We start from the raw sequence: 12692 nt of genomic DNA on the forward strand, positions 1-12692 counted from the left end.
AAAATTATTGTAAATATCAATTTTGAGTGAATTATCTTCATTAGTTACTAAAATATCGCAGTTTTCGTATTTCTGGAAATTACCGTTATATGGGAAGTGGGCGTGGTTAAAGTCCGATTTCGCCCATTTTCAATACCAACCTACCTTGGATTAAGGGAAACCTACATACCAAATACCAGACATGGCTTAATCGATTTCTTTTTTCATCCTGATCATTTATGTATACATTTGTCTATATCTATCTCGATTCGTTTTGGCTGTTACAAACAACCGTTATGTGAACAAAATTAATATACCCTTGTGCACAAGTGCGCTCGGGTATAAAAATCAGGGGTTCCATATAAAAAATTCTGGATTAAAAATTTGAAAATTTCATGAATACTTGTTGAAATTCGTAGAATTTTTATAAATCTTGTACAAAATTTGGAATTCTGACTTACATGATTTTTTTTTGATAAGTGTCCCATACTTAAAAAAAAAAATAGTAACAACTATTAAGTAAAAAAAATTAAAATTGCTAAAACTTGTTAAAATGTCGCGTCCCTAATTGTCTGCCCGCTACCGTATATACATGCATATGGCGGTACAGTGCATTAATAAGCGTTTTAACATTTTTTACAGATTTAATTATACCCATGACGTATCATCGAGTGGCATTTTCAGTTTTGGCGCACAATTTCATGTACGAGTATTTTCATTAAATATCTATGTACATGAGTGTATGTGTATACATATGTATGTTTTGTATAAAAGTATTTGCTTGAATCAATTACATAGATATGTGTGAATATATACTATGAGTACATTTGTAATAATTTTATAAGTAGCTTTTCTATAGATTAGCTTGCCAAAAATGATAAATCAGGAGAAAATTATAAATGTCTATACGTACATACACTTGTGGTCATCTCATTAAGATAAGTGACATTCTAACCAGTTTTGGCTACTTTTCTTTTGTTAATTTAATGTTTTCAATTTTTTTACAAAAGTCTATAAGCATCACATAAATCCACATTTCAAACTCTGTACAAAAATTTTAAAAATTCAACAAACTTTTGTAATTACACACAAAAATTTTTAAATTTTTATTCAGAATTTTTAGAAAAATTTTAAACGCCCCTGCTCGCGTTGCTGATATCAAAAATCAAAAAACTTGTTTATAAAACCTGGACTTATGTTGGGAAAATAATTGGATTAAGAAGTTCTGTGAAACTAATACATATATCAAGAAAGGCCGTTATTTACTTGTTCAAAGAAGAATTAGGTAAGTTCGGTAAGTTAAAATCATTCCCATCCCAAAGGATAGCCCCTATGCTCAGGCACAAATTTCTTAGTTCAATTGTAGGCATTCACATTAGGGCGGGTCGTTTATTTTTTTACTATGCGCGTATGGCATGGTAGAATTCTATGTGTAATTCTGAATATTTTTGCCAAAGAAACTATGGGTCTAAATCAATTTGAAGTGTGGCAAATTGCGAAAATAAGTTTTGAAGAAAACGTGAAAATGTTCCCTGTTGGGCCCCCTGGTGGAAGTTTTAAGAAATATATAATTACAGAAATGGATTCCTCATACCAAAAACCCCCTATAACATGTTTTTATACAATATTTTGTTTATTATTTAAATTTATTTTGCCAGTGCTTAACATCATATCTATGCATAGAAAAAGTCCCGTCACTGACTAATGTCACTAGATTTACATACATAGCAATTATTTATTCTCAAGCAGTCGATTCAAATAAATTTAGTAGAACAATTTAAATTTCAAAATACATTCAAATGACTAATTCTACAGTCATCAAACAAATGCACAATTTTTTGAACATTAATAAAATGCAAGAGGTTAAGTCAAGAAAAGTAGCAAATTAATTATACGATTAACAATTAAATATGTACATATATTCACAATACAAGCAAAATGGATTGAAGTTGCGAAAAATATTTGAAAATTTGCCAAATATGAGTATACATTAGGTTTGTCCAAAAGTGCATGTGAAAAATTTAAATCCGAATTTCAGTGCTCTCACCCGCTAAAATTGTTATTTGTCGAAAAAAATATACCCTAGTTTTTTTTTCGAAATAAAAGAGTATTTAGAGGTCGTCCAAAGCGCTCAAAAGTTTTCTTGTATATTATATGGGGAAAAAAAAATCGTGAATATGGTATAGAATTTTTTTTAAATCTAGCATTTTTTATGCGTCCCCTAGAAAAATAGTTAATATTAAAAAATGGTCAAATAAAAAATTGGGTATTATTATTGGAAGTTTTCTGAAGAAACACAAAGTTCTCCGACCGAAAATTATTAATTCTCAACTATTGAATAATCCTAGGTTGTGAGAGCAATAAAATTCCGACTTTACTTTTTACCACCATAGTATGTGTACATACATACATATGTATGTACATATGTGTATATATGTATGTACATATTTTAAGCAATTTTCTGAATATTTTTTGATGCTCGATATTGCATTTTTGATATATTATTTTTAATTTTTTCCCTTATTTTATTTTTTTATTGGCAACAGTTTATTTTTTATACTTTATTTTTTACTCTCATAAATGAATATGAATAACTTTTTAATTCACTTTTATCGCATCCAATTTATGCTGAAGGTAACATATTCAAATAAGGTTAAATAATAGAACTTAATAAGGTTTGGAACTCTGATTTTTAGGGTTTGTGTTGTAGAATTAACCATATTTTTATAAAATATTAGCGAAAAATAAAATATTTAAAAAATAGTTACCGATATTGTAAAAAGTTCGCTGTTCCCAACTAGGCTTTAAAATAAACATCGACTGGACGTACACTTTATAACGCATGAAAATGTTATTGATTGCCCTCTGAGTCAGAAAGAGAAATATTAAAAAAAAAAAGTAGTGAATTGTTTTCCTTTTTTAATCGGGCATAGTAAAAAGGTGCGCTAATAAAACTAAACTTTTACTTTGAATCCCCAACTCTCTTACGATACCATCAGAAAAGTTATTCTTTAATTTTTTCTTAAATAAAATTTCCTTGGCAATAATAAGTCTTATCCAGCAATGATGATCTCCTCTCTATGAATATGAGCGAAAGTCTGAAACCCTTTAAAGGCTTTCAATTCACGCAAAGCGGCTGTGAATACCAAATTTAACCTCATAACTTATGCAACAGACAACGTCAGCCGCTTTTACTTTTTAATTTTTATAAAAGTGTATATTTTTTTCATTCTCTCCTTATTACCCACCTTCGATTGACTACATTTTGAATGCAATGTGCGTAAGTACTAGGAATTTATGAATGACGCACTGACTCATTGAGGTGATGGTACAAACAAAAGCGGAAGAAAATAAAATTCAAAAAAAGAAAGACTGCAAATGTTAATAAGGATTACTTTTTTAAACCAAAATGCAAATTACAAGAATTACAAATCATGGCGAAACATCGTATTTCTCTAACAATAAACTCTTTATTAGCAATTATTTTTTTTTTTTTAACTTTTTGATCTGAATATTAAATATTGAGTATTTTGTACATAACTAAGTTTAAATCTTAAGCCATCATTGTATTTTAAGGCCTATTTTGAATTAATTTCACAAGATAGAAGGTAGAAGTGATTTCTGAGTTACGAGGTTTTGACAAAGTTCCGTCAAAATAAAGCTCAAAAGTGCTAATTACTAAGGAAGCTATTCATTAAGATATTCTGCTATTTAGTTAAACACTGATTTTCGCCAACATTTTTTATAGTCTACTTATTTACTTTTTAAATTTCCTTCAATTTTTTTTTTCGTTCCACCGTTTTTGCGGCTACTTAAAACATCTGTCAACATTTGACCGCTTGGATTTGTTGTGATCAGTTCAAGGATTTTTAATTTTCATACAGCTTATTGACATTTGCTGTCTGCTAATTCTTTAGGCGCATTAGGAATGTATGTATGAATTTGTCTTATTTTCTGGTTTTCTATTTTAAAAGCATTAGCAGCATTTTTTTTATTTCAGTACATATATTGCGTGCTCTTAGCATTATGTACGTAGACATTAGGGTGATCCCTAAAAATATCAACATGTAAATTTTGTATGGGGCGCCACTTTATTTTTCTATACGTACAAAACAAAGACATTCACGAAAATTTTTAAAATAAAAAAATTTAGGGGTTTGGGAAAATTACAATTTTTTATAAATTGCGAAAATTCGAAAAAAAAATTTACTTTGACCAGCTGTCTAAATTCCTTTTTTAAGACCTTGGATAGGTTTTCTAACTTAGCACGTCGCTTAACTAATAAGGTACAAGATTACTTGTCGAAAAATCTCTCGCTTTGGAACTAAAACGTACCTACAACTTTTTATATCTTTGAAGGTCTTTGGAAGACTTTGGCAGGACCTGGAACTGACCCAACAGATTCCGGTTTGTCAATAAATTTCAATAATTTGATACGTATCGCTAATTCTAACTGAAAAAAATTCGATAACTCGACTATTTTCGATAAACTTTGATAACTGTGCGTTTCGAGGGCTCGACAAATTTCGATAACTCAAACATGTATATATATCTCAATAAAAATCGATAACTCGATAAACTTTAAATAACTCTATAAATTTCTACAACTCGCCTTATTTTTATAGCTCCATAGATCGAAAGCTATCGAAAAATTACGGTAACTCATTACACGATAAAATTCGATAAATAGTGACAACTCGATAAACTGATATAACATTGAAGTTTCGATGACTCGATAAATCTTGAAAATCGACAACTCGATAAACTAATATAACATTGAAATTTCGATGACTCGATAAATCTTGAAAATCGACAAATTTCAGTAAACCAGTAAATATCAATAGTTCGATAGGTTGAAAGAATTCGGTGCATTACGATAACTCGATAAATTTCGTTAACCCTATAAATAAGGACAATTCAATAAATATCGATAACTCGATAAATTTCATAAACTTAGAAAATTTAGATAGTCCCACAAGTTTTAATTGCTCCGTAATTTCCGTAAACTAATTTCCTGTGTCTATAAACCACGACCACTCAATAAACATTGATCAATTCGAATAATTCGATATGGCGCGATAACTCAATAGACATGGATGACTCGATAAATCTCGTTAACTATAAACATCGATAATTCGATAAATTTCGGTAGCTTGATAACTTTCGATAACTACATTTTTTATAACTGAATTTATTTCGAATCCTATCGAAATATTTCAAAAAATGTTTAACCTTTCAGTTGCCCTAATTCTTCTGTATTTCTAATTTTTTTCGTTTTCGTCTTTATCTTCAAATTTGCCTTCACTATTTTGTCTTCATCGTTTTTATCATTTATTTTTTCATCATCACTTTAATCTTTATCACAAAGTTTAATTTTAAATACGAATTACTTAAAAAAAACGAACAGGCTGCAACAACAAAACAACTACATATGCGCAAATACGGACATTTTTAAATGACGATTTTGGCCGTAATCTTCAACCAATTTTGAAAGCATAAAAACTCGTCTCATCTACATAACAAATACCTTTCCAATGGTGTTCTGGGTTTTGAAATCGGTTCGGTAGAATCGCCAAATGAACGGCAACAAAGTTTATGTTAGTGGATTAATTTAGAGATAACATTCAATAGCATGTCAAATTTATCAGATTTTACCAGAATTTTTTCGAATATTTGCGATTTTATAAATATAAATTTTTTTTTTTAATATAAAAATTTTTAAATCCTGTTAATTTTGAAATTTTGGGTAGTTGGTTTTACTTTGCACGTGCTGAAACAATATAAATAGGTGTCCCACACAAAATTTAAATGTTGATGTTTTTAAGGGCCACCCTAATGCATTCATATGTAGGCAAAGTAAGTCATCTTTGCTGTAAGCAAATTGTTTTGATTGATTGTCAGAGATAATTCTACTGTATTTTGGCAACTGGGAGTGTGGTAATTTGATGCACTGAAATATGCAAAATATAAATTTAAAAATACGTGATTTTCTTACTTTTTAAGCTTATTTGGGGCAATAACCCATATACTCCATATCAGGTCAGCAATTATAGCGAACAATCAGGCATCAGGTACCCTATTCAATAAGAAGAAGAAAATTTACCTACACCCGCGACAGTTAACTTCCACTATAATTTTTCTTTAATTTTCTTTGCATCCATAATTTTTACAATTTTCTCTATTCGCAAACATTTAGCCTCAGATTTCTGTTTAACACCTGTTGGATTTATGTGTTTGCTTTTCATGAAATTTTGTTCTCATTCGTTCCACCTGTTGAGCGCTGCCCACTTGCCGGTGCTATACAATATTTTATTTGCATGCATTTCATTATAATTTTGCACAACGATATTATTTGCAGAATTTGTACTTGAACTTTTCAAATATAATGAAGTATGCATATCTGTAATACTAGCCAATAATTTAAACTATCACAATACATAATTACTTATATAGTATATTGGATCTCATCACTAATGCCCTACCTACCCAATTTTACATTTTTATTTAAAAAATAAATCTACTTTACTAAATATTCATACTCACGTCGAAAAACACGGAAAACTCATCGAACAAAGCCTTCAAGTCCCGTTGATTGCGCAACATTAGCGGCAGGATTTGTTGCTCGTGTAACGCCAAAATATCCTCGACATTGCCCAGCAGCCTTTGGCGATTGTCAGCACCTTTGAGCGCATCGGGCGCATCCGCACGCGCATCCAATTCACCATAATTCTTCAGGCCTTTGCTTAAATTATTCACATAATTCGCTTCGGTCTGTATTAGCTCGTCAATGATGAAGCTGATCTTCTTTGATGCGTAAATTTCACTCTGATCGCAGGGAAAGAGATTCTCCAGCGAAAGTGTATCTTCATCCTCGTGACTGTGGTGTGCAGGAGAGAAATTAATAATAATAATTTATTACATGCATGTACGGCGTTATTTAAATTTATTATTTTAATTAAATTTTCTTATAATTTAAAAGTTTTCGTTAGTTTCCAATTTCTCATACTTTTTTATAAAAATAGCGTATTCGATTAACCTTAAATGCAGCATTTGTTTACTTGTGTAATGCTTATAATCACTTCAATTAATTTGTAGCAATTAAGATTTAAATGAACCTTCAATAAAACTTTAAACACACCCATATCCACTAATTAAAATGTAGACAAATACAAACAAACACAAACACTTACTATTCATCACTGAGTATTTCGGGCAGACAGGGCGTATGTGGAATGATGATGGGATTGTTGCCATTTTGGTTCTGTAACAAATTGATGGAATTACGTGCAGATGATGGTGGTGATGGTGTACACACCGGCGCTGAAGGTATAATTGTTATGGAGCTGGAAAACGAAACAAAACACACACAAAAAATGGGCGTGGCACATAAAAAGCGATATCGAACAATAATGAGTATACAAATGCAAATGGTGTGTAGATATGTATGCATGTATGTATGCAAATAAAAATGCATTGGAAGATACATTTAATCGTGTGCTGCTTTGCAATTTTTCAGTGAAAAAATGTCTTCAACATTGTTTTTACTGAACGCAACCATACACAATAAAGATTTCATTGAATTTAATGTTCTTGCTTCTGCCTTATGCCCATACATATTTGTTTATTTTATTTGTAAAGAAAAATACAATTTATAAAAAAGTTTATATATTTATATGTACACATACATAGGTTAACTGATTTTATGAAAAAAGTAATTATTCAAAAATTTAATTAAGTGAAAGCATTAATTTCAATTTACCCCTCTTGAATTTGTTTCAACGGAAAAAATACGATTTTAGCGAAAAATAAAAAAGTATTTTAGGAAGAGGGCGTTTAAGATAAATAAAACCTTTACAAATATAAGAAGTATTGATATTTCAAAAAAACGTACAACACCACCACAAAAAATTAAAAAAAACTAAATTGTTAACCGGCGCACAGTGGGGTTTCAGCGGAATAAATTCAGTTTTTTTAACATTCAGTGTTTACACTTGGATGGCTTAGCCTTATAAAGCAATATTTGAATAAGAAAAATGTATTATAACAGATTCTTGTCAATTCTTGCTTTTTTACAAAAAAAAAATATATGAAAAATTTAAGTTTGTTAGTTATAAAATTTTATTATTACGACTTTTGTTCAACTGAGCAATGTGTTCTTCTGATAACTTTTGTTTTGATTGATTTTGTTTTTTTTGGTAGATTCATATAAATATAGGTATGTATGTTATTTATGTACTTGTCCAAATAAAGAAAAAATCAGTGTAGACGACCAAATATTTTAATAAATATAAGAAAACAAAAGCTCAATATTAGGTTAGGTTTAAGTGGGAGTCGTTTTTTCCCTGTTTTATGTCCATAAATGTTGTACCACTGTGGGGCGTATTGTCTTAAAATCGCAAATTTATTAATGTAAAATAACGGTTAAAATGAAATAAGGGGATTTGTAAGTAATTCTTCATCTTACTTATTTTCTTATGCAAAATGTGTGGACAAACTGACGCCAATTAAAGAAAAAGAATGAGTGTAAACAAGTCGTTCACCAATACTAAGTTTTTTCGTGTACATAAATATATACATATGTATTTATGTATGTATTAATTCAACATCAATTTATAGCAAATTATTAATGTTGGAGCTAAAGGCGCAGTATTTTTAAAGAGCTTCTTTAGGTGGTAAATGTATTGCACAGAAACACGCATACGACAGAAACAGAACAAATTCACAAAACGTAGATAAAATAAATTGAACACCACAAAAATCAAGAAAAAGCAACACAAAAACGTTTAAAATAGTACTTTAGGCTTGATAATTTTGTATAAGTATTACTTGTTGCTGGAGGAGGGGAAAGTTCATAAAAATGTTCTAATCTTATCAATTAAGTTTGTAAAATAATCGCATGACTCAGGCATTTAGAAGTCTTGTTAATCACTTGCACTGCTCACTGCACTTTTAATTTACGCTTGTAAAGTGTGGGACAAGGCATATTGAACAGGTAGTAGCGGTAGAGCAACTAATTTGATTTTTTCCCCCGAACTATTTGGTCTCTAAAATGTTAAATCTTGGTAATTTGTTTTTACAAAATTCTGAACTGTCAAAAATTATTTGCAAGTTAAACCTTTTTTTTTACAAAAGATGGATCGATACTTCTGGAAGCAAACAAATTTACCAAGAAAGAAGTTGCAGCATTTTTATTTTTAGTTTTTTTTTTATATACAATTTTCTCTAACTCAATTTTTGTTTGTATTTCACATGGTACATATGTATATATATACTGTATATATATACTACCTTTTTGACGCTTTCGACGCCAGAAGCAACAACAATATACATGTGTGTAAATTTTGTTTTTGCTCTAATGCTTCTGCCTATTTAATATGCCTTGGTCTGTGCCCATAAAATTCGTATTTCTCGCGAGCGATTTTATTTACTAAAACGATTATACAATTTTTTTCGTATATGCTGTTTTATTTTGTTTTATTTTTTCTATGTTTTTTAAAACACATTCCTATTTCCTTTTCAATAATATACATATGTATTTATATGTTACTTATTTTCACCGCATTTTGTGTCATTCCAGATTGATTATAGATGCATACGTCATAATGTATGGGGATGAAATGTTCACATGGAAAGCACGTATCCCACTTGAATATTCATTTAAAAGGTATGCAAGTTTGTATGTAAATTAGTAACTATTCACAAACACAAGACAAAACTACACATATATATTTCTTATATAATTTTTTCGCCTCTAACAAAGAATACTAGAATTTTTTTATTTTTAATTGAGAAAAGTCTACAACACAAATTCTTAGACCCGCTAAGTTATAGCTAGTTAAAGTCAAAATTTTTTTGAATTTTCGCGATTAAAAAAAATTATTTTTTTCAAACACGGAATTTACTTTTTAACAAGGTCTACAGCCTACAATTGTAGCCGGATCTCCAATTGCAGTTTTATAGCCTATTAAATTTTAGCGCAACTTTTAAATGGTTAAGAAATTGCGTTGATTTTTAATAATTTCTGTCTAACTTTCGTGCACATTTCAGTTACAGAAGCGGCAAAAAACAAAAATTCAGTAAAAAAAAAAATATTAAAAATCAACGTAAATTCTTACCCGCTTCAAACTTGCACTTTATAAAAATTCAATGAGCTTTAAAACTGCATATATTTACCTTAATTCAATGGCCCTAACCAACAAATTTTTTATTTTATAGAAGCAAAAAACATAAAAAAATCAAATCATGCATACGGATAGGGCGTTTGAAATGTGGCATAACACCGCTGTTTTTGGTAGTAACACTCTCAAAATTTTAGTGAAGATGTATTTTAATATGTATATCCAACTAAAACCTGTGAAAAACGTAGGGTGTAAAAAAGTGTATGGCCTTTAAATATTTTTTTAAATTTTGGTGAAAATTTTAGTATAACACTTTTTCATTTCGTTTCGTTTCGTTTTTCGTGTCTAAATCTACCATAAGACACATTTATAAATTTAAAAAAAAAAAAACATTTTTCACTTAAATTGCTTGCGCAAAATTAGCTTTAACAAACTTTTGAATAAGTCGTTAATATTAAAAGTATTTCTTTTTAAACTTATCCAGTTTTTATTATATAACATTCAATAACAGGAACGTGAGAATCGTTTTTCTTCAAAATTGCTACTTTCTCTGCGTTAAAAAAATAAATATAAAATAAATATAAAGAAATACTAATTATAAAAAGTAGGTCCTTAAACCTCTTAAAAGTTTAGTTACAAAATAAAAATTGAAATTCGGCAAGAATTGTGGGCTGTAGACCTTAGTAAAGTAAAGTAAATTTCGGGTGAACCACTGTGCTGGGTAGCGTTCCGTAATTTTTTTTTTTAATTTTTTTTTATTTTCATAGAGGCCTTTATTTTGTACGTAGCTTTAAATGAAGGGCTGCCCATGATATGGATATTTTAGGGACCACCCTACTACACACACATATTACTTTCTCCCTTAAGATGCGATCTTTTCAGAAAAATTACACTCTTAATAATATTTTCATTGCTTAAAATGCCGGCAAATGCTGCGACTGCAAATTTTAGTTATTATTGATCAAATATTAAAATGTATTTGTAATCCGACACCTACTCTTCACAATATTCACTCTTTTGTTTTTGCAATTTTCCATTCGCTGCGCTATTGGCCGCTGTTGTTTTTCCATTAGTTGCTGCTGCTGTTGTTTTTGTTGTTGTTTTTGTTGGTGTTGTGCCATCTTCGGCTAACAAATTTGACGCGCTACTTAACTCACTGGCCGCCTTCACTTTACGCGCTGTTTGATCGGTTAGAAACACATTTAGCAATTGTAGCAAAGCGACAGTGATAAATGGCAAGGCGGCAGTGGTGGCTTCGAACCACGATAACTGTATCAGACCGTATAACATTTTCGAAATGCGTAGAAAGTGAGAACGGGACGAGCAGTGGTGACAAAGTACCGATCGCGCCAACGCAGTCGCGAAGTTAGGTCACTAACTTTAAATTACTTTAATTTTGTCTAAACACTTCTTTTACTTTGATAAAATTTTTGCTTCACTTTAATGCCGCATTTTAAGCTGCTAAATTTTTGGGTTTTCTTTTTTTGCTTTTTTAGCGAAAAGAAATTTCCAAAATTAAGTCGCACACATCACATCGTTGCGCGCTCGCCAACATCGACGCCTTTACGACACGCGATCACAAACTCAACTGAATGCGACATTAGCTTTGCTATAAATTTTTTAGTTTGCTTAATTTTTTGCCATAATAAACGTAAAATATTTATGAGTATCTGTGCTGACAAATAATTTGCACAGCTGAACTTTGCAAACAGAGAGCAAAATGACAAAATATAATATTTACTATACATACAAATGTATTTGATGGTTTGCTCAGAGCGCTGTTTGTTTTGAATGAGCAGTTGGCTTAAGAGCTCATCGAATGATAAGCGAGATCGCAGCAGTTCCAATAGGCCTGCTTATGTATGACTTATATAAAATCGTAGAGAAATATTCGCTCATCCAATCTCTCTACCACACACTGAAGCTCCCTCTCTGTTTTTGATACTTAAATTTTTACTTACATACGTATGTGTGTATGGGGATATTTTATAGCAACTTGTTATCAAGTTGTTTATAAACAAATGATAAACATCTCACTTAGCGCGGGTTCCATATTAGTCTTCTATTTTATTTTATTTTATTTTTTAATCACCTGTTGTGTTGGCTTTTGTATCTGGTAAATTAATTTGTTGATAAATACCCAAAATAATTTCGTTATGATTTTACTGCTCTGCAGAGATAAAATGATATAATTCTGGGAACTACTATTATATGCACAATAAATATAAAGCGAACATAGTAAGTCGGCATTTAACTTAATTCATTATACTACACAGGCTCTTCCCCATATGTATGTATGTATATGTACTTACGAGGCCTGCTTCATATATCTATGCTTGCATATTGTGTAATCTGGTGTTTACATATAAATGTGTTTAGCTTAAATGTAGCCAGATCGTTTTACAATGACTTCCGACAACACCACCAGCTCTATCTCTTCGCGCCGGTCAATACCAAATGAGGCGGGGGTTTTCCATCGTATGACTTCCTTAATCTGATACTGCGGAAAACAATCGACAGCGACATCCTTAGAGTATTCAAGAGAGATATTATGGGCTGTATGGGCTCATGGAAAAAATTGGAGTTATTGAAAAA

At 30.4% G+C, this 12692-nt stretch overlaps 1 protein-coding gene across 1 annotated transcript in view; it reads right to left on the minus strand.

Moving 5' to 3' along the window:
- Positions 1-11715, minus strand: part of LOC118745314 — a 34160-nt gene extending 22445 nt beyond the window's left edge. The window contains exons 1-3 of the mRNA XM_036478839.1: positions 11095-11715; positions 7170-7322; positions 6523-6856 (exon numbers count right to left, since the gene is read on the minus strand). Of these exons, the coding sequence (XP_036334732.1) occupies positions 6523-6856; positions 7170-7322; positions 11095-11387 (780 nt within the window). The 5' untranslated portion in view covers positions 11388-11715. The remainder of the gene's footprint in view (positions 1-6522; positions 6857-7169; positions 7323-11094) is intronic.
- Between the last annotated feature and the right edge of the window lie 977 nt (positions 11716-12692).

Source organism: Rhagoletis pomonella, unplaced genomic scaffold (genome assembly GCF_013731165.1).
Source record: "Rhagoletis pomonella isolate Grant_MI unplaced genomic scaffold, Rhpom_1.0 Rhpom_scaffold_00008, whole genome shotgun sequence".
Taxonomy (NCBI): Eukaryota; Metazoa; Arthropoda; class Insecta; order Diptera; family Tephritidae; genus Rhagoletis; species Rhagoletis pomonella.